Source organism: Plectropomus leopardus, chromosome 10 (genome assembly GCF_026936395.1).
Source record: "Plectropomus leopardus strain MGB_pleo_1.0 chromosome 10, ASM2693639v1, whole genome shotgun sequence".
Taxonomy (NCBI): Eukaryota; Metazoa; Chordata; class Actinopteri; order Perciformes; family Serranidae; genus Plectropomus; species Plectropomus leopardus.
In genome coordinates, this window is record NC_142185.1 from 6,730,788 (window position 1) to 6,754,170 (window position 23,383).

Below are 23,383 nucleotides of genomic sequence, written 5' to 3' on the forward strand. Positions count from 1 at the left end.
CACCACTGAAAACTTGTTAAACAAATACTGTAATACTAATATATCCTTTTCTTTATCTAAACAGAATGGAAAGACAACATCAACATTAGAAAGAATCTTTAAACAATTTGGTGCAGCCCTACAAACAACACCACAGAATGAATTATTCCAAGTGTCCTACTTTTTCTGAAACCAGTTGTACTTTTCTTTTTTTCTCTCATTAACCTTCATCTTGTTCCAAAGCGCGGGCAGCCAGTGATAGTCTTTCACACTGGCCATGCAGCTTTGGCCAACATTTCATGCTTTGCTACCTCCACCCGCCAGTCAACGGCATCGCTTATTAGCATAAAGCTCTTAAATCAAATCCTGTTTGTTTTATGCCGGTGGCTTTCTCTCACTCTCTCTCTCTCTGGCTCTCTCAGTTCACCAGATTAGCTGAAATGAGCTTACTGGCTGCTTTGAGGTTCAGCCAGATCCGGCCACGTTGGCACATTAGATAACGAACATACAGCTCACACCAGTGTATCACAAAGTTTCGATCATTTGGGTGAGAGAACATTTTCCCACAAGCATTCCAAAAAATATTTTTTTTAGTTTCAGATAATGCCGGAAGGGGTAGAATGTAACATATTGCCAAGGTTGAGTTTTTATTTCAGCTAAACTTTGAAAAACAATTGTGTTGTGTTTTTGTTGGGGATACAATGGAGTGTGTTCATTGATGACTCAGAGCATTTCTTAAATATTTGTGACTTAATGGGCTTCAGTTTGATCAACAGCTAACCCTGCATTAAGCTTGTGTGTGTGCATGTTAAATCATAAAAATTTCTGCAAAATGCACACAATGGTCCGTGCAGTGAGCATTCACAGTGGCTGACAACCATTAACCTGTGATGACGGCGATGGCATTGCTGGAGGAAAGCAGTGTGATGGAGCAGCAGTGACAAGCCGATTTTTAACTCTCACTTGCGTGTGATCTCAGGTGTTCAGGCCCGCACAGTGTCCTTAGACGAGCCTGCGACTTTGCCCCGTCACCGTATCGTCAGCGACGGCCAGTACCAGAATGGTCCGGACAATGAACCCTCCCCCGATGTCCCACTTCGCTCCCCCGTCCGCTGTGTTTCTCCAGAGTTTGTCAACGCCATAGCGATGAACCCCGGAGGACGGCCTAAAGAGGTAGAGAGCACACACTTTTAGACATGCTTTTTACTGCTATTTTCTCTACATGTTGACATGTGTTTGTTGCTCCACTCCTCAGAGACACATGCACAGCTACCGTGAGGCCTTCGAGGAGATGGAGGGTGGCCCCATCAGTCCTACACCCATAGTTGGTGGTGAGGTGTTTCCCCAAACCCCTGCCTTCCCCATCTCGCCGCAAACCCCTTACTTCAACCTGTGTAAGTTCCCCCTCTGGCTGACAGAGGGCACTGTGGAGCTCAAGCTTATCAAAATGACAACACAATTTAAGTCAAATTGTAATTTAGGTTGTATTGGACAAAAGTTTCATTCTTGTCTGGAGATTAAGTGGCTTATTTTAGTGATGACGTTGCGTAACTTCAACAGTTAACCATTAAGCAGTTTATCAGTTAACAACTGAGATTATTTTTGACTGGTTACATACAGTATATCGTCCATCAGACTGAAGGGTGGGCAGTGGCCACTATGTTTCCAAATTTTGCGTTTTTTTCTTTAAAATGAACCAGTCAGTTACCAGTTAATGGGTGTCAGGCTGACATCCCTAGTAGCATTCATCAACTTTTGATAAATGTCTCTTTTTGTAAATGGAACATCAGAAATGTAGATTAAGTCGTAAAACTGAATTTGCTCTGGGAAGGTGTGAAAGGTTCCATTATGTATAGAAACTCTTGGCAAGTCACTCAATTTACTCTATATTTACTTACACCAATTTCTGTTTTATATACTCCATTTGGTAGCACGTATCCGGATCAGAGAAAAAATATCCCCGCTATTACCTCATCTCATTTTTATTCACATTGTAAATGTGCGGCATTTCCAGTGCACGAGTGGGACGCTGCAGCCTTCTGGCCTCGTGTTGGCTCATCAAAATGCCTGAGTGGCCACGACTTGTAAAGACCGAATCCTTCTTTTCTCTCAAGAATGTCTGCAGTCATCGGTCAGTTCTCTCAGCATAAGGGAAAAAAAGGGAAAGAAAGAGAGTTTGGTGTACCTAATTTCCAAAATGTAAGTGTGGCCTGCCATTTGGTCACCTGTAATACTCATCTTTCTCTTCTATCCAGCCAAGAAAATAGAAAAGATATATACAGACCAATAGACACACACACACACACTCATCTCCCCATTTCGTCTTCATCCCAGAGTCATGTATTAGGTAACACGTTGTTGGCCAACTCTACCAATGACCTCATCCAGTCCTCTTGCCTATCTCCCGCAGGGCACACCCATAAAAGTTAGTCATAAAAACTCACACCATATTTTTAACACCCGCTCTGTGGCGTAACATCCCTGCTTCCCTTGAAAGTGGGAACATCGCGTACACAGTGATGCATATTCTCTGAGATAAACAAAGATTGTTGAATCATGGGTGAATTCACTATGACAAATTGATATTAAATTGTTGCATTAGATATGTATTTGTGAGAAAACACTGTTGATGTTTTTTATTCACCTATGAAACAAAGATTATAGCTTGATCACAAACTGTAGTTAACTGTCATCAGTTAACTGATCAGTTTTGCAGTTATTTGCAAAACTCGTAAAAGGCGCATGGTTGGCTAATTGATTAGTGCACGCCACACCAGTTTTACTTCCCATTACACCGTCATCTTGAGTAGTGTGTCAAATCACTTTCCCACTCAGCCTGCCCCACATACACACACCTCCCACGGTTACATATGGGGCATCGAGGCTGCAAGTACAAAGAATTGATTTGGATTCTTTGGTAAGTGGAGGATGCACGTCTCTCTACCGGAGTTCCACTGTCCCACAACGTCAGCCAAATGGATCCCAAAATCCCTGTCCCTTCCCCCTCTGTCGAGTGAGCTTTAGCCGTCACTTATCACAGTTCTGCACTGCTTTGGCATGAGAGACACACGAGAGCAGCAACAATGGAAACAATGCACAACTCAGACATATTCAGTACTTCTTTAGCTGATAAAGCAGATGCAACATGTGGTGCAAAAACAGGGCATAACCTTCACTTTAATAAATTAACAGTGAAAAAATGAAATGAACTAGAGCCCGACCAATACTGGATTTTTTGGGGCCGATATTGTAGGAGTCACAAACTCTGATATCAATATATTGGCCGATATTTTTATATATACGCTTATGCAGTGCTACAGGGATGCATGATAATATCTGCATGTCACTGGTATCGGTCAATATTGGCTTTAAAATAAAATGTCAGAATCAGCCAAAATGCTGATTACATTCCGATATTATACATACATACATACAAACATATATATATATATATGTTACTGACAGAGAGAGGCAAAGTCAACATGTTCAGAGCATCATCCCTAGGTTGATTTATATGTCTTGTTTTGCACAATGAATGGGTATTACATACATTGAAAAGCATTTTATGTCTCCATCTACTGGTCATCATGATAAGAGTATACATAATATGATGTTAAATCCACTACAGAATATAATTGATGATCATTATCGGATATCAGCAAAAATTCCAATGTTGTACATCTCTACAATGCAGTTATTCTTTATATGTGGTTATCAAACACTTGTGATAAACTTCATTGGGAATTTAATCCTTATAAATTACTCTAAGCATTTTTTTCTGTATCATGTTTTGTTAAAAATAAACATTTTTACACTGTGTATATCAGACAACATATAAGCTGATACAGATATATATGGGATTGGCCAATATCGGCAGATAAAATTGGCTTACTGATATATTGGTCGGGCTCTGAAATGAACCTTAGTGAACACACAGAGGCTTCATTTCATTAGTCAGCAGATACGTTCCATTGAACTCCCCCACTCCTCCCTCGATTACTTTCCATCTGACCACCAAATGACCTCTGTGTGATTAATGCTGTTTCATAATACAGAAGTGGAACTACTTCTGAAACGCAGCAACAGACAGACTCATCCATAGATTCAAACACATAAAGCACAAAGACATGCTGCTGCTGCTCTCTTGTGTTGCTGTTGTCATCTGTATTAGGGTTCCTGTTGCTGCCTTGTTTCACCACAGCCAGCACCCTGCCTGCCCTCCCCCAGCAGTCTGAATTACCCCGCTAGTCATGTCTTGCCCTTTGATTTTTGTGCCTGCAATATGTGTTTGTTTTCAGAGGTTTTATTTTTTTCCCCATATTATTTGTGTTTGCGCTGGAGGGGAATAAGGGAGTAGTTGGCATTGTAAAAGGAGGACTAGAGGTGCAAGACGGATTCGTAAGGTGGAAAGAGTTACCTTGGCCAAATCACAATTAGGATGATTGTAGTAATATAGCTTAGAGCTCTCATGGTAACATACTTTACTACTCATCTTTCCCTCCGGTGTTAAAGGGATAGTTCAGAGTTTTTGAAGTTGGGTTGTATGGGGTACTTATCCATAGTCCGAGTATTACGTACAGTCAGCATGCCCCTAGTTTAGAGAAGCAAGCTGGAGTCCAACCTTACCTTTTCTTTAGAGAGCCTGTTCCGATGGGGAAGCCGTTAACGGCTTAATTTCCTCTCTCCTCGATCTCTTCAAAGCCACCAGACTCTATTGAGAAAAGCAGTCATTTTAACTCGCTGAACATGGGAGCTGCTGGTCTACTGCTGCTTTGAGCAGTTAGTTAGTCTGTGACTTCGGTGAATCTTAACTAATCCTTTTAATCGCCAAAGTCACGCAATAACACAAATGAAAAAGAAATGATTGAGGTAGCAGTCAATTAGCAGCTCCTGTGCTCAAACTCATTTTTTTAATATGGGTCTTAATTAAGTAGCTAAAATGCATTTTATTGCTGGCCCCCATCCACAGCAGTGCATTGCTTAGCTTCCCGATCAGACTTCAGCCTGCCTCTCCAAACTAAGGGCTTACTGACCACCATCTACTATATGTATTATACTGTCTATGGATGAGTACCTCATACGACACTAGTTTGGAAGATTCTGAACTATCCCTTTAATGTCGCAGAGACTGTGTCAAAGTGCCTGTTCGTTCATGGACAGAAGCGTTGTGGCAACATTTTAAATGAATACCGGGATTTGGGCATTACTAATGTAACCAAAACAAGCATCAGTTTGCTAATCTCACAAATGTTAAACATAAACAAATAAAGCATCTAAATGCTCCACAAATATGACCCGTTCCTGTGGAACCAAGTCCCCTTCACTCAGTTTGACCCAGCTCTGCCTTGATGTCGACTTGTGTTTGACACACACCTTATTCTGCTGCTGGTGGAGTGAGGTGGTGTTACTGCCACATGGTGTTTAGTCACATGCATGTCTTGCCCCTCCATCAGAGCATGAGCGCACCCCTGAAAATGTTGCTCCTGTGTGTTAAGCTGTGTTGATACCGTATTGTCTTGACAGCTGTTCACCTGGTTATTATTAGAAAATTATCAAGACTGAAGGTCAACTTTACACAAGCTTTATGGAAATTAAATGAATATTATGTACGAATTTATGTTGGCTGGTCTTACACACATTGGCATCATTTTTCTTAAAAAAGTAATAAATCATTGTTAGAGTATGTCATCAGGTAGCAGCTGTCAGGCTGTCAGTGATGTGTGATGCTGTGTGGTGATAGGTGTCCCTCTCTGCAGGTCGTTCACCTCCTGGTCTTGCCAAGACTCCACTGTCAGCTCTGGGTTTGAAGCCCCACAACCCAGCAGAGATCCTCCTCAATCAAACAGGCTCAGGTTGGTAGTTTTGTTTTCTAATGTTGTTAAAATGCTCGCACATCAGTAAATGTTGTGGAAAAAAAAACAAACTTTATTTGGATTTCTTTTTTGTATGTGTTTGACAGGTTGGACAGTTGGGTTGCTATGGATATAGATTTGTCCCAGTATTGTATGTGCAAACAGATTGACAATCCATGTTTTAATGTGTAATCTGTTAATATATATATATATATATATATATATATATATATATATATAAAAAAACTTCAACAAATACAAACCAAAAAGATTTGTTCAGTCAAACGGATGGGCAAATAAACAAATTCCACAAATAAAAATAAATATCTCTAAATATATATATATATATATATATATATATATATATATATATATATATATAACCGATTCCCAAATAAACAAAAAAGATTTGTTCATGACTTGGAAGCACCAATAACTTTCGAAAAGATGATTGTGAATTGTCTTTATTTGTCTGTGTGTGTGTGTGTGTGTATTTTCAGATCTGTTTTATATTTGCAAATTATCTTTGTGAATTTACAAATCTCTTATTGAATTTGTAGAAGTTGTTTTATAGCATTTCCATATCACGCATTTACACAGAGATTGTCGACATGTTAACACAAATTATAATGAGACAGATCCATTTCCATGTTTGTGTGTTTGCATATAAGTTTTAGATTTGCAAAATATGTATTTTTAATTTACTTTTTTGGTATTTATGGACTTTTTTTTTTAATAGTTACAGATTACACAATTACACATTGATTATTGATCTGTTCACACAAATAATATTGGCACAAATGTATCTCTCTGTCATTTATTTTAAAACCCTTACCAGCCAGTGTACCAACACAACAAGCTTGTCAACCTTTACTTTTTTTTCAAAATACACTCTCTTCGTGCTGTGACTGAGGGCTTAAGGGGAACCCTTAACCACTCATAATACTCCTCATGAACTGTGTTCTTTTGACAGTCCCTGTCACACACACCAAATCAAATTGGTATAGTACAGAAAAAACATCCTTGCTGTACCTCTGTTCCTTTACATTATTCTGTTTCTCTGGATTATCTCCACTGATGCTCCACAGATGATGAGAGCAGTGAGGGTGAGGAAGGTAAGAGTGCTGCTAGAATGCCACAGATCATCATCGACATATGACGTTTTAGTCTCCTCCTCCCCATTTTTCTCTACCTCAGTAGTCCACCTGCATATCATGTGTGGCAAATCCATTTCCGTTTTCATTTATTGTCTAGAAAAGTCACAGCCACTGTCACGGCAGCATACACATCATAATATTTTCATCTTGTGCCACTCTGTTTTCACAGTTTTCTTTCATTTTTTAGGCGTAATATCACTGCTACACAATTCCAATGCTACAAATACAGACAGAAAAAAGCAGAAGTGAAGTAAATTTGTGGCTCACAGACAACGTTTTTTCTCTGTCACACAGCACCAAGAAGCTATGTAGAGTCTGTGGCGAGGTCTGCAGCGACAGGCGGAGAGCAGCCCGCATCCCCTCGGAGCCTCAGCCCACCCGGGGAGACTACAGTCCAGCAGAGAAGTCCAAGTCCTTCGTCCCACACACTGAACCCTCCTTTGTCCAGCAGCAGCCCCATCCAGAGCTCACAGGGGTGAGACAAATACATAATGCTTTTTCAGTTTTTGGTTTTAGTTTTTGGTTTAGTTTAGATTTTAGTCCAGAAATGAGTGATTGCGTTTAAAGAAAAAAGTTTGCCTCGACTGACAAAAGCAGTAATGTAACACAGTAGCTGCTAATCTACCACTGCCTCATTCAGTTAGTTTGTTTTTGTCACTTTGTGACTTAGCCTTTTAAATACCAATAATCATAACTCCTGTATTTAGCTATGTAATTTATGTTATGTTTTTCTAATGGAGTCTGACTTTTAGGAGAGCAGTCTAACAGCTGCAGTTCTCCATTGGAAATTGCTGTTTTATGACAAGTTAAAGCCGTAAAAATACTCTTAAATTATAATACACTTAATTTGATGATAACTTTTATAGATGGGACTTATTTTAGGTAGCCTAACACTGGTATTCCACCAACTCCTTTCCCATTGCCAGTAGACCAGAGCTGTGTACATGGCCAGTGAAAATGAAAGCGGTTACTTCTTTTTTATATCTTTTACTTATTCTACCTCTCTGTCCAACTTGGTGCTGACTAATTTCAGAAATCAGAAATACTTTATTGATCGCGGAGGGAAATTGTGGATTGTTACAGTATCTCTGATGCCAGCATAGAGAATTAAATAAAGTAAAAATAAGTACCAGCACAAGTATATGAAAATATAAAATAGAAGTAGAAATACAGTTATAGTAAACACTTAGCACCAGTATGTAACAATTCTAAAAAATAAAAGTATGTATAATATGCAGGGTATGTAAAGTGTAAAAATATAAATGTAAAGAAATACAGTAATAGACAATTAGCAATAGTGTGTGAATATTTCAGTTCTAAGATGGATAATGGAATGATATTTAATGTGTGTAAAACTTTAGCTGATTAATAAATGTTTCCAATTTTATTATCATAACGTGCATTTCATCACAATGGGGCGATTAGTGTAAATATTTTTTTTACCGTTGAATTTTGCATCTTGTTTATACTATTTACTTACTAAACTTTATTTATCTTGTACATACCTTGCTTTGATATCCCTTTGCTACTGTAATAATGCAAATTTGTCCCCGTTGTGCGACTAAGAAAGGATTGTCTTTTCTTGATTCTCCTACAGGGATCACCCCTTACCAGAGAGCAGCATTAGCACTCCGTCCCAACCCACTACTGATTCGGGCTTCCGCTCCCAGGCTACAGAGAGTACCTACCCCACCCCCACCCCCTCATATCAAGCCCTGAATACACCCACTTCTTCCTACCTAGACTCCAGCTCTCCAACCTCTTCCTACCTTGGCACTACTACTCCTACACTGTCCTACCTTGGCCCAAACACCCACCTGGGGAGTTCTACGGCCTCAGATCCCAGCCCGCCCACCTCAGAACCCTCCCAGACGACGCTCAGACACGGCAGTCCCCTCGCACAGCACCGGACCAACATCCTCGGCTCCACATACAACCCCCTCCTCCAGCAGCGCTCTGGTGTTAATCAGGACGGGGGCCAGCCGTTATCTCCAGCTGATGGCTTTGACGTGGCGGGTCTCGGTGGCAGTCCCATCCTTGGTCGTCGTCCGTCTCAGGGAGCTCAGAGCAGCCCAGTCCTCAGCAGACAGGCCTCTTTGGGACAGGGGTCACAGCAGAGCCCAGTCCTCAGCAGGCAGCCGTCCCTGGGTCAGCCCATGCAGAGCAGCCCGGTGCTCAGCCGACAGCCATGTGTCACAAACACGCAAGGAAGTCCAGTTTTGGGCCGACACCCATCTGTATCGCAGGTTTCCCAGAGAAGCCCCAGTCTGGACCGCCACCCCATGCACAGCGGGTACACAACACCAGATGAGAGACACGGGAACCTGTCAAGACAGAGCAGCTCCTCAGGCTACCAGGGACCTCCCACTCCGTCCTTCCCCATCTCGCCTGCTGGCTTTCAAGATGGGGGGATGATGGGTGTAGGGTTCCGGCAGGGCAGCCCAGCTCCTGGTTTCCAGCCCCAGCTGCCAGAGAAGAGGCGCATGTCGAGTGGTGACAGACCAAACGGAGCACTGTCCTATGGCACCCTCAATGGAAAGATAATGTCCCCGATGAGTGGAGGAGGAGGCACTCCCAGCTACTTTCACACCCTCTCTGACTTCTCCAGGTTCAATATGCCCGGTGAGCACACACATTAACCTGGAGGGACATTAACCCTTTAATATCACACACACTTGTATCGCTCTGTGCACAAAATGCACTTTTCAAAATCAAGCTTTCTGAAAAATATTATACATTAATATGTTTTCTACTTTCATTGAGTTTATTTTTTTAACCGGCATCAGTCCCACTCATAAATATCAAATATTCATTAATTTTCAGAATTTTAACCCTTTAAATGCCAGGTTTTTATAATGATGCTGCTATGTTTTTAGATGGAAAAAGAACACCAAAAAATGAATTATTTTCAATATACTACATACAAAGTAGATTTAGTAGATATTTTTTTATTATTATCACAGCCTGGGATATATCAGTGCAATATTGATTGTAACAGAGCACCGAGTGGAAATAGCATGTATTTTCCCCATTTGCAAAATATAGAAAAAATGCCATCATCAGGTGGTGAACAGTAAAAATGACAAATTCCAAGGTAAAAGCCCAGAATGACACCCAGAAATAATGCAGTGCATGCTTTTAAGCTTTGATGGCTGTGGGATGAAAAATTGCAGTTTGAATGGGTTACAATGGTGCATTTTTTGCAATTAACAGTATGAATGTAACAATTTTGTTTACACTGTGTGATTTAGACTTATTGTAGGAGATGAGCTGGAAAATCCAAGATACACTATGTTGACAAAGTGTATGCCATATGCATGACCATAGCCAACATTATCAAAAAATGAAGAATGAAATGCACGTAAAATGTGCCAAACACTTCCTAAGGGTTAAAATCGGATGTTTTTCTCTGTTTGTTCCTCTCTCTCCCTTTCTGTGACATTCTGTTGTTTTTTGTTGCAGATGGAAGTCCTGAGAGCAGACTGAATGTCAAGTTTGTCCAAGACACGTCCAAGTTCTGGTACAAGCCAGAAATTTCCAGGGAGCAAGGTAAGACGCAGAAAGACTGTTCCCTGAAGTGACCTTTATTAAAAAAATATGGAGAAAAAAAGGGCAACGAGTCTTTTGGTTAGAAATGTTTCCCAATTTTTACAATTCACAATTTGTTTGAAATTGGTCGATTTAGCAAAAAAGGCTTGGAAAAAACTATATTTATAATTATATTTATCAGGATAACTTATTTAAAATCATGTTAAAGAATAATTATATATTTTTAAGGTCTTTTTTTTCTATATTTTTTTCCAGGTCTTTTTTTCGTTTTAAATGTTAGGTAATTTCTAATACGTTTTACTAATTTCTTGCTAGTTTTTTTGGTCATTTCTTGTTGCTCATTGTTTTCTTCCCATGTTCTTGGAAGAAATTCAGCCAATTTGCTCACGCTTAATTAAATTAAATTCAATTTTTTTCTAGTGTGGGACATAAATCCTCCGCACCAGACTCACCAATTACCACAAACAAACCATACAGCAAAGCAATATTGTGATATACACACAATAATTACATAAAATTGCACAAATAATGACAAATCAGCTGTAACATTATACAAAATATCCTTGACCTGAATTTATCCAGTCTATTTTTAAGAGTTAACTGAAGGAGCCCGCACTACGTCCCAGGTTTCAATGGGTTAATTAAATATTTATTCAAGTGGGTGTTGGAACTTTTGGTTGGGGAAATTGAACTTTAATGCTTTCGTCAAACTTAAAGGCATGATTTTAAATTTCACACAAACAAGCAACAACATCAGTTTTCATGAGAATACACACATGCACATACAGGTATGTACAAATCTGTGTTTGCGTGCGTGCGTGTGTGTGTGTGTGTCTGTATGTGTCTGTGTGTGTCTGTGTGTGTGTGTGTGTGTGTGTTTGTGTGTGTGTTTGGTTGTGAGATCAGTGGCCGTTCCATCTGCATTTGCTCATGGCCAGTATTGGATTGTATCACGTTAAATACAAGCACATGTTCAACAGCAATGACATCACACACACACACACACACACACACACACACACACACACACACACACACACACACACACAGTTTATACTTAGTGCCACGCACTCCCAGAAGAAAAGCCGCACCACATGTGAAGAATTAGGGAACATCTGCATGTGTTGCTCATCTCATCCATCTTCCTTCCTTAAACTATCACATGTGGACAGGCGGAGCCGTTGAACTTAATAGTGAAGTAATTGATCTGAAGCGCCTCTCCTTGAACAATGATGTGTCTTACACAAAGTGTCATGTTAGAGGTTGTAGTTTTAATGAAATACAGACTGACAGATTTTTTTTTAAACAAAGGGTTGGGACTTGGCTCACACCTTTGCTCTTTGTCGTTCTTTTAACTTTTTACTACCTTTTTCCTTTACCTCAACCCTTAAAGAGCTGACTTTCCCTTACTTCCAAAGCATGTTTCCCAAATTTAATCAGTATAGTATGAAAGGCTTTTCATTGTCCCCACACTGCAAATCAAGACACATGAACTTGGGTTTGAGGAGCTGGAGTGCTTGTTCATGGACACATTGACACCTGTTCTGTACATTTACTACCACCTGACAAAATAACCTTTTTATTTTTCCCTCTATTTCAATTGCCAACCGTTGGCGTGTCCATACTTTTCTTATTAGGGTGGCCCAAGTGGGGCACTTTTGCACGGGTGGAATAAAGTACGAGTGTTGCTGCGAGCACATGTGTCGGCATAGCTTTAATTTACCATTTTTGTCTCCAATATTCCTATCTACTGTCGAGTTTCTGTCAGGTTTTAGCCTCAGTGCCTGCTGAACTCGAGCCGGCAAAGATAACCACAGAGGAAGCAGAACTCAACTCCAGCTCCACTCATTTCAACTCAATTTATTGAATATTAAATGATGATTGTTGAAGTACGAGTGATAGGTTGAAAACCTTTTTACATTTCTGTTTATAATTTAGTCCTACCAATCACAACACAACACAGCGACCCCACACAAATATTTATATAAACCTTTATTTAATCAGGTAAGTCCCATTGAGACCTATGTAAAATAACACTTCTATACTTTATTTAAAAAAATGTTCCCGCGAAAGTAAATAGTACAATAACAAAATTAAAAGTGTCGAAAAATTAGAATAAAAAAAGCCTGTGTGAACAAACATGCAAACAGTTGTATCACTTTATTTGTGTGTAAAATTAGTCCGGCTTAGACACTACTGTGGCACATTGCTGCTTCTCAGGTTTAAGACTGAATTACAACTATAAATGAAACTTCAGTTTACTCGTCAAACACTTTAAACTGACTGAGCAGATAGCCAATCAGTCGGGGGTGGCACGTGAAGTGGCCAATCAAGATTTCCCTGTCGCCAGCACTCCTTTGCTCTGAATGATAATCTGTAATAACTGAATGTCTGCTTTGTTACAGCTATCAGTCTGCTGAGAGAGAGGGAGCCCGGAGCCTTTGTTATCCGGGACAGTCACTCGTTCAGGGGGGCGTACGGCTTGGCCATGAAGGTGGCCTCTCCTCCACCCTCAGTGCATCAGAACAAGAAAGGTAGGAGACAGGATGCTGCTGCACATGAATGAGTAACTGTTTACTCGAGTGCTCTTCTTTCACCATGTTTTGTTCTTCACTCAGGGTGGGGACAGAATTAAAGCTAATATCTTAATACCAAAGATATGAGGTGATGTCTCTGTGCTAATCAGCTGTGTGTGACCGTGTCTTTAGCTGCAGGTGACATCACCAACGAGCTGGTGAGGCACTTTCTGATTGAGAGCAGCCCTAAAGGAGTGAAGCTGAAGGGTTGTCCCAACGAGCCTTACTTTGGTCAGTGAGAGCCTGAACACACACTCACGTGCACGCTGACAGCAAGCCGTAAAGAGTTTGGAGAAGTCAAACACTCCTCGCTGTGTGTCACAGATCTGCTGTCCTTTCCCAGTTCTCTAACATGTAATCCTCAGTAATTATAGTATTGACTGTAGTGATCTAACTTGTGTTCTCCCTACTAATTACACTTTAATGCCGTATGACGTGTGTGTGTTTGCGTGCACGCACTAAGATGCCGTTCACAAGCTATTTGACCTTTTTGAAACCTCAGCAAGTTGTTGTGATTTCTTTCAAAAACATGGGGGGAAAAAAGCAATGACCAACTTTGCAACCAGTGTCCCACATATTGCAAGAAATTATTAAAAGGTGACTAGAAAATCAACCCACAATGAGTTTTTAAAAAAAAAAAAAGAGAGGAGGATTATTAGAAAACTATTCAAAAAAAAGAGAAAATGTCCAGAAATCTATATTTGTATTTATCATAATTTTAGATTTAAAATTATGTTATAGAAATATATAATTAAATATAAAATACTTTTTTTACTTCATTTTTTTAGGTCATTTTCTTGTTTGTTTTTGTTTATACTTTTTTTTCCAGTTACTTTCAGGTAATTTTCTTGTAACTTTTTATCTAGTTGTTTTGCTCATTTTTGGGCCATGTTTTGTGAGGTTGGTTGTTGCTTTCTTCCCCATGTTATTGAAATCTGTCCAACCTAAAAGGAAGAAGTGTGTGTGAAGTGTTTTTTTTAGTCACTTGGAAATTTTTAAAGGGGAAGTGCGTCAATTTTACAGTCTAATTCTCTTTACATTGCATGAGAAGTATTTCTGCAAATATGAAAAAAAGATATGAAGCATTTTTGTGGCTCCAGTGCTGTTTCTGACTGTGTCCTGTGTGTGTTTGACAGGCTGTCTGTCTGCCTTGGTGTACCAACATGCCATCACGCCACTGGCCCTACCCTGCAAACTACTTATCCCTGCCACAGGTCTGTGGATCCAACTGTGTTCCTTATGTATTTTGAAGGGATTCTTCATTTTTTTAGTGAGTTTTGATCACAGTATGTTAGCATAATTTCTACAGTCACAAGCTGTATTGAAACTAAAACAAGTATTAAACAAGTTTAATACAAATTAAATTTCAAATTAAATTTCATTCTAGTGTTTTAATGTCAACACTAAAAATTTAAAAGAAAAAAAACATGATTTTTTTCTTTGCATTTTTTACAATTTCCTTGTGGCAATATTAGCAAAAATCTCTTTTTATTATTTTATTTATTTATTTTTTAACAGACTCCATATTTAAGATAAGAATCTACCAAACACCAAAAAAAAAAAAATCTAAATTACAAACCATGTAATAATAATAATTATTATTATTATTATATTGATTTGAAAATCCACCACACAGAGCCCACGTCTCTGGTGTGATTTATTTATTTATTTTTTCATTTTTTTTTGTTTTTACTAAATTCCTGTAGGAGGCAAACTGAAAAGACAGCGGAATCTAGTGGATTTTCTTTTTTGCATAACAAACCTTAACTGAGTGGTTGAGATGACTCAGTCAGAGCGAGTTAAACGCTTTTTTTATTGAGATATAGTGACTCAAAATGTGCGCTACCAAACGATGAGCAGAATGTTTAAAATCATACTGCAGGAGCCCTCAGTGTGACTAAATAAAAACTAAACTCTTTGCCAAAATTAGTAAAGTGCTCTCTTTTGTGTTTTTAATGTAGATCTCCTCGAAGAAGGACCAGAAGTCTCTGCACCAAATCCACTGGCTGAGAGGCTGAAACAAGGAGCAGGTAAAACAAACTCACTTCAGTCACAATCTTTGTTAAAAGCAGTCCTGTTATGTGACGCTCTCAGTTTTTAACACTCAAATACAGCCAACTCAGTTTTGAGATTCTGGGACATTATTGTCCATGTTATTAATGTGTCCTGAGTCATCGGATTTACTTATTCTGACAACATGACGTCCTTGTTATCCCAGTGCAGAGGGCCCCTGCTGATTCCCATGGTAAACCCTGTGCACTTTTATTTGGAAACCTACATCTGGAATGTGCATCCTTTATGTTTGTTGTTTGTCTGCGTTTGTTTAACCTGCACATATAAAGAGATATAATTAATGGACCTGTGTAACAGAATTCCTTGAAATAATCTTAGATTTCATCTGTTAACATTAGTGTCCCGCTTCTTGTCCCTAACTAGCAGTATGTTTCATGTGGAATGATTTGAATGGATTTGTTCTTAAAACAGTTTGAGCGCAGCTTTATTCCTATCAGCATGTTCTCTAGTGAGAGGGAATCAATACGTTTGCATGAAACAGGTCAAAGCAGGCATTCATAACATTTTGAACAGGATTTGTTTTTGGAATAAATGCATTTTTTTAATAGTTTTGTCCTCAGAGACTGGCAGTTTCATTGTGTCCATTGTTTGAAATTTTAGTTGTCTGATTAGGACTTCTGCTCTCTTCCCAGCATGCAATGTGCTCTACATCAACTCAGTGGAGATGGAGTCCCTGACGGGCCCTCAGGCTGTTGCTAAGGCCATATCTGAGACACTGGCTGCCACTTCTCCAGCTACTGCCACCATTGTGCACTTCAAGGTGTCTTCACAAGGCATCACGCTGACCGACAACCAGAGGAAGTAAGTCCTGATACCGCCTGTCCACTGTTCAACAACCATTTGAAATGTTTGCGCGAAGCCTCAATGTAAACATTTACATGACGTGGGGAGACTTTGTCTCAACATGAGCCACTTTCCAGCTGGCAATTTTTAGTTCTAGTGCTTTAGTAATGTTTTCAGTGGCAAGTTTTCTTTTAGTTCTCAGAATGTTCTTCTTAAAGTTAGAGTAACATTCTCTTTGTTACATTACTTTTTCAATTTAAAAATCTCACACCTCAATAACATGTTCTGAATATTGCTTTGAAAACGTTCTTCCGTTGTTCTCACGTTATATTGTAGGAATGTTTTATAAAAGAACATTCTATGATCAGTCACCTCTCAACATCACCAAAACATCCTCAGAATGATGTAGTCAAAACGTTGCATCTTAGTCAGAGTTTAACCTCATAGGGACATTATTTGAAATGATAAACATCCCTAAAGCCATTTTTGAACATTAGATAAAAATATTTTCTTTAAAACATTATTGCAACTTGGAGGTAACTTTAGCCAATGTTGTGGGAACGTTCACTGCTAGTTGGGTTCACAAAATCAGGCCAAACATGATTGTTATGACAGGATTGTCACCTCCAGATCCAAACATATTCAGGCTTGCTGTAATCATGTGGTCATCCACACACTGCACAGTTTCACCATGTTTAAACCGTATTTTGGTGTTTCTGTAATCTCTACTTTGCTGCTTTTATAGGCTTTTCTTCCGACGCCACTATCCTACCAACACTGTCACGTTCTGCGACACTGACCCTCAGGACAGGAAGTGAGTATGGAGAAATGTAATTGATTTCTTAAAATGCCATTAGTGGTTTGTTGAAGACTGCTCAAATGCTAAATTACTAGTATTTTTATCATAATTTCTGTTGTTATTGACTGTATGGGTTCTGTTGTTAACTCCTGTGATGCTTCTTAGGAAATTTCAAAATATATCACAAAGTCCACAATTCATTAGTATGTCTCAAAATAATGACACAAACTTCCTTCAAATCTTTACAGGTGGAACAAACCTGAGGGAGGCACAGCCAAGTAAGTCAACATCTTTTGATGACAGTGCTACTGTCCATCTCATATTTGTACAGAAACAATGAAACAGAAACTTAAGCATCGCATCGAGGTTTTGTACAGCTAGAATGTAGGTAAGCAGAATCGCTGTGCCTTTTTGGTCTCATGCAACTTAAAAAGCGACTTCACCTGATGTTTCATCATGGACTGACTACTGTCAATCAGTGTCAACTGGACACACACAGCCAGTGTGTGTATGTGTGTGTGTATGAGCAGCCAAGTATATTAAGGGAACAGCACAGGGAACCTGCCCCCTATCACTAAGCATCGCCCTCGAACGCCACAAGCCAATCACATTTCATGTGTCTACACAATGTACTTGGACATCCTGAAAAGTATCAAAAATTTAGATTTTTCTGCTATTTTATTCAAATTTATGCAGTTATAACTTGGTCAAATGATGTGCATGGAGTAAATGCAACACTGACATGAGGTATCCTGAGAGGCTAGAGGATGGAGTGTATTTTATCCCATTCCCTAAAGCTCACATAGACAGAGCAAAGTGTCTCCTTTGGATTAAGACACAGTCAGCTCAGTGTAAAGAAGATAAACAAGGGTGTCTACATTTGTTTTGAGGTAAGGCAACATAGTGTTAGCAAAATCTGCTGCAAAGTCACAGATACATATAACCTCATACTTTATGTCGGTGACATCGTGTATAACGTCACCTTGCAGCAAACTTTGCGAGGTAACTTTAACTTTAGCTTAAATTAGCTAATAGCTGCTAATTTTATGGCCAACTTAAGCTTCGTAACATTAGCTCATATGTCATCTGTTGTTAAATAAGTAACATCTGTACCCAAAAGTTCCAGGCAAATTTGACCTATTTCAACTAATTAAAGTTACAAAGTTAAGTGTCATCTTACCACTTATCATTTCAGCACAAATGCTCAGTTCAAGCCATTGCTGATATTTCATTTTAAAGCCATTATCTGCTGATACCAGTGAAGTGCCGATGTTATCAGGAGTTCCTTATTGTTTTACAAACAGATGCAATTTTAACAGATTTCAAATACATGAAAAATGATAATAGCAGACCATTTAACTTGAATATAAAGTACTGTGAGTCTTAATCTCACTTTTTTTGGCTTGTCTATTGATTTTGATTCCACAGTAGACACAGTCCAATGTATAAACTTGGCAGCTTTGAAAAATGAATGTCTAACTTTGTTATTCAGGCTGTTTGGGTTCGTGGCGCGTAAGCAGGGAAGCACAACGGACAACGTCAGCCACCTCTTTGCTGAGATGGACCCTGACCAGCCTGCCAGCGCCATTGTCAACTTTGTCTCCAAGATGATATCCTCGCAGAAACGATGAGAGCCGTCAGCAAACCCTGGCGCTTTTTTAAAAATGCCTTTGGTTATTTTCTTTCTTTTTAACCACAGACACTTCCTTTCTGTTTTGGACAATTTAGCATTTGGTTTTACGCGTCACCTTATTTTTTATTTTCCTGCTCTTTTACATTTTGCGCGTGTGTCTGTGTATGAAAGAGAAGCGAGACAGAGTGTGTGGTGTAATTGTGCGCGTGTGTGCGGCTCGCATGCATGTGCTTTTCTTCTTGGACGGACTCTAGAATGGACCAGAGGAAGTGCAGGATGGGGGCGTGGCTGTGTGTGACAATAGGACGGGAGGTGATTTGGATCTCCCTGGCAGGGTAACGCATGAACAGGAAGAGGGAATGACGTTGTGTGTGCAAATGTTATTTTTTAAGCAATTGTTTCATTTTGTAATTTTTTTTTTAAAAGAAGAAGTCAAGTTGTGCGATGTAAAAGTGGATTGTAAATCTATCAGGCTTTTGACTGGTCAACCAAAGATTTTAAAAAAGTAGTCAGGGCGTGTATAGTGTGCCACTGTCGGAGGGTCGGAGTATTCTTTTGTAAAACAAATATGGCTGCTTAATCAAAAAATACTGAACTGTTTCTTTCTGTATGTACTGATACTGTAGGTCAACTCTGCAACGTTGCCATTTTGCAAACAGAGTTTCCGGACTTTGTTGCAGATGGTGAGGTCTTTGTAAATATTCTAGATTGCTTTATGAGTAGGACTGTTATAGATGACATTTGGTGCCTGACTTTCTTTTGTAATGCAGAGCTTTTTAAGAAAAAGAAGAACATAAACTCTTTCAGGCTGTCTTAAATATGCAAATAGCCAAACTTGGACATAAGGTTGTTCTCCAAAATGCCATCGGTCCTTCCCTGTTTGATGTAGTAGTGTCGCTAAAGATGCTGCAGGTGTTAGTCCTCTCAAGTGCAGCTAGAGTCTGAGGATATACAACAGTTTTCATGTGTATTTACGGTATCAAGGTGACCACGCAAAAGCATCAGCAAAACCCCTTTTCCACTGTATAAAAATGCCACTAACACCCCCTATACTGTCAAATCTGACAAGTTGATTTCACTCAACAACAAAAAAAGTCTCAGAAAGTGATTTAAAAAATGTAAGTAATTATAACTATTAATCTTAATTTGTGTTGACATTAATGTAATTGCAAAGTTTACTAAATTTTTTGTCGTATTTAGTCAATTGTGTGAAGTTGTTGCAGCTTAAATATGGTAAATTTAATTAAATCAATCTTTCTGAGATTTAGCAAATTCAGTAAACCAGGTTTACTTTTATATGTCTGCTGGTTGCAAACTAGTTAGTCATATTTGTATATTCTTAAACATGCTAACAGAACAAAAAATGCAAATCTCCAAACTTCATCATTGGCAACAATCTCTTTGTCATGATCAAGTTTAGTCAAACTAACTTTATTTACTTAAGTTGCTTACACTTAGAAAGAGCAAGGTAATTTCAATTGTCATTTTTAGGTTGCAACAACTTTACAAAATTCAGGAAATACAGCTAAATTTTTCCTAAACTTAACAATTAGATATTAAGTAAACACTAATTAAGATTAATTCCTATATTTAGTTTATTTTTTTAAGGCAACCAGTTTCCAAGATCATTTTTTAAGAAAGATCAACTTGTCAGATTTTACAATTCAACATCAGGCCTTTTAATGTAATGGTAAAGCTTACAATCGGCATTCACACTTGCATCAAATGACTCTGCAGTGGTCACGAGTATATGAGTTTTAGCTCTGATTGATACTGATAGAAACACAATGGCAGGGTGAACATGCATATTTTAGCCCCTTAACCTGCAAGAAGAAATGAAGTGCTGACACATAATACCGTCCATCTCCGCCCAAGCAGTGCTCAAACGCCGATCCAAATTAGTCAGCACTGAGTTTGAAAAGAGACTGAGGAAGTAAGTGATATTTACAGAGAAGTACCGCGTACTAAGCTGTTTTGTGGTCTGTCCGTGAAACACTAAAACAACCCCTTCACACACAGAAAGCCATACTAGTCTGCTGCAGAGCCTTGTGCACAGCTCTGGTCTACTCGCAATGGGAAAAGAGCCGAAACCTTGTTTTAGCAGGTTTACCCATAATGAAAGTAAAAAGCTTTCACAGGCTAATTTTGATGGAAAGGGGGTATATCAGACTCACTGAACACACACACAAAGTCTCTTAAGGAGGATAAGGTCCACATCTGCCATTGTTCTCTGTTCAGTCTGCGCAGCACATAGCCACACTATTTCATTGATTTTAAGGGCCTTAACTTGTTTTGTGAGGACGATTCTTGTAGAAAAGTGTCGTCCTGCTACACTGCTCTTCTGTGTCCAAAGTTTCCGTCGATAGAAAGAAGCTCTTTGCGTCAGCCGGCCAAAACTGTTAACACTCACACCCTACCCAAAAGTAAGCTATTCATATAAATATACATATATAGATATATATAAAAACTTCCAAACAGTGACTTAAGATATTTATTTTTTTTGCTTTGTTGCTCTATGTTATCTTGTATTATAAAGTATACATCAAGATTACTGAAAGCGATAAGATTGCTTTTTATTTTGGCTAAAGTGCATTGACATATATAAAGGTGTAAAGTGTGTGCATTTCAAACTGTTGTTTTTGAATGTTTTTTTTTGTTGTTTTTTTTCAAAGCATTACTGCCTTTTGTTAACATTCTTGTTTTCTTGGGGAGGCTTTTTTTTGTTAAGAGGAGGGAAAATATTTTGTATGAAAGATTGCTGTTACTAATGTCCAAATTGGAGTTTTCCTAAAGTGAAGCCAACACATTTGTTATATTAATTTAAACCTGCCTAGAAGATACAGTGTCCAAGTTTAGCACTTAAATGTTAAAGTATTATCAGTGTGTTTCTATTTTTCAAAAGAGAAGATGTGGACATCATCACACCCATTTCATGTCAGAACTGCTGGTGTGGAGGCAGACTTGGTAGTTCCTGTAGTTCCACAGCACCTCGATGTGGCTCTGGAGCTCGGTCATGGAAAACTAGTCAGTTCAGTCAGTGGCTGCTGCCCTCATGAGGTGACGAAAGATCATTACAAAAGGAACGACTTTTATTCTAACAGTGTTTTAGCTGTGATTATGGCACGTCAAAGGGGAAATGTTTAATTTGATCACTGAGAAAATGAATTTTAATGTTGTTTCACATGCTAATTTTCTTAGCAAATGAGTTTTTCATTTTAAAATCCCATTGAAGGATTGAGTAGATTATGACTCCCTCCTTTATGCCTGATGCTCTAGGATCAGTTGGCAGCATGATATAAACTAATTAAGTAAGGGTTAGCTAGGCAGCCTACATTCTGACTTAAATGTACTTCTTCACAAATAAGATAAGAAAATACAGCACTTACAGGGCTTTTATATCTGACTAGAATGTTCCATTATTTATTAGCAAGAGCCTGCATGCTCAAGTCGTTACCTTAACGCTGCTGACTGTAGTCTGTACACAGTATTCTCAAGTCTTACTCAAGCCAGCCCTAGAACGATGCCCATAGATAGTTATCACGTGACGAATGTGTCTTGACTTGGCTTACAAGACAGAAGAATTTATATTTTTGCCTACAAAATGCTTGTTGAGAAAAGAGGACGTCCTCGACTTCATACTGAATGTTCGCCATTTGTTTGCCAAGATGGAAACTCCAGTGGCCTCAGCCCACTTTGACAGATCAGTCTGGACTGTAGAATGTGTGTGAATGAGCTACTATGCCTGTATAGAGCTTTGTCATTTTTGGGTTTGCTACATTGTATGGCCTTTACTATTTCTGATGGAAGAAAAAAACACATTAAAAAGCAGTACAAATCAAAATTAATATGATGTTTTTCTTTTTGTCTGATGGTCCTTTTCAATATTCTGTTGCACTAAGTGGGAATTTTAAACTTTAAGCCTTTGCTTTGTGTATCAGGATTCTACTTCATCTTAAGTCAGTTCTGAAGATTTTTACAAGAAAATGTTTTTTCATTTTTTTCAACATTCCATAAGATGGCCTTTTTTTCAACTACTAAGTCTTTTATGACAACCCATAATATGACTTTTTTTCTCATTTTTTGACATGCTGTGCTATACCTTCTTTCAGTTAAAAGAAAATACTATTCCATGACATGTTTGATTGGCCATGCTTATAATATGACTTATATGTGCTTTACTATTACATTTTTCAATATGCTAGACTATGACTTTTTTCGATATGCTATACTATGACTACTTTAACATGCTATGATTTTTTTATGCAATGCTATACAACATTTTTTTTTCCTGACATGCTATACTACTGCTTTTTTGGAAAGGCTTGACTATGACTTTTTTGACATGCTCTACTATGACTTTTTTTTCAACATGCTATACTATAATTCTTTTTTTTTTTGTCATGCTATGCAACTTACATATATACACACATTGGTAATCAGCTGCATGAATTTCTGATGTAATATTTTTTTAGTGTGAGCTGTATCATGATTATCATAACTATTATTTTTAATGGGTTTACGATATCTTGGAAAACAGCATTTTCCCATGCATTTACAATAATGCATAATGTTATTATAATGTTAGAAATAACCTTCAGAATTCACACAAGCTGAACAGAACAAATATTCATAAATATTAGCCTGATTGCAATTAAATATATGACAGTTCTCAATAAGCAACTATCTGCTAATAGACGAGTGGATTTTTATACGCGTGAGCCGACCTGCACACACCTATGATATACTAGAAGCCTACGCAGGACGCAGGGGAGCGCGAGCATCGGACGCAGGCATCCTGTGAGTGCAAGCATCGCGAGAGTGGGAAACTGGCGGCAAGATTCAACATGGCGGCGCCCAGTTGCTGAGAGAACAGCAAATAATATGCAAAACTAAAAGCTCAAAATACCGAATTTAAGACATTCTGATTCAGACTGCACTCTGCATCCACCCGCCACCACCAACCCGGAACAACACATCACCAC

The 23,383-nt window shown here is 38.7% G+C and overlaps 1 protein-coding gene and 1 long non-coding RNA gene across 13 annotated transcripts in view; both read left to right on the forward strand.

Annotated features, from left to right (window-relative positions):
- The window catches only part of tns1b (tensin 1b), a 217,433-nt gene extending 195,191 nt beyond the window's left edge, over positions 1-22,242 (forward strand). For 6 of the 12 annotated variants that reach the window (XM_088082949.1, XM_088082948.1, XM_088082954.1 and 3 more), the window contains 16 exons: positions 959-1,152; positions 1,235-1,373; positions 5,736-5,831; positions 6,920-6,946; positions 7,283-7,463; positions 8,586-9,610; positions 10,451-10,537; positions 12,943-13,071; positions 13,246-13,344; positions 14,250-14,327; positions 15,075-15,143; positions 15,332-15,358; positions 15,819-15,987; positions 16,715-16,783; positions 17,017-17,046; positions 18,261-22,242. In XM_088082949.1, coding sequence (XP_087939075.1) covers positions 959-1,152; positions 1,235-1,373; positions 5,736-5,831; positions 6,920-6,946; positions 7,283-7,463; positions 8,586-9,610; positions 10,451-10,537; positions 12,943-13,071; positions 13,246-13,344; positions 14,250-14,327; positions 15,075-15,143; positions 15,332-15,358; positions 15,819-15,987; positions 16,715-16,783; positions 17,017-17,046; positions 18,261-18,399 — 2,558 coding nt within the window. In that variant the 3' untranslated portion in view covers positions 18,400-22,242. The remainder of the gene's footprint in view (positions 1-958; positions 1,153-1,234; positions 1,374-5,735; positions 5,832-6,919; positions 6,947-7,282; positions 7,464-8,585; positions 9,611-10,450; positions 10,538-12,942; positions 13,072-13,245; positions 13,345-14,249; positions 14,328-15,074; positions 15,144-15,331; positions 15,359-15,818; positions 15,988-16,714; positions 16,784-17,016; positions 17,047-18,260) is intronic. The other 6 variants (XM_088082959.1, XM_088082951.1, XM_088082952.1 and 3 more) reach the window with 4 other exon arrangements.
- Positions 22,243-23,174: 932 nt separating this feature from the next.
- The window catches only part of LOC121949532 (uncharacterized), a 5,649-nt gene continuing 5,440 nt past the window's right edge, over positions 23,175-23,383 (forward strand). Inside the window, exon 1 of the long non-coding RNA XR_006106244.2 lies at positions 23,175-23,383. This exon is cut by the window's right edge and continues 143 nt beyond it. This is a non-coding gene — a long non-coding RNA (uncharacterized LOC121949532).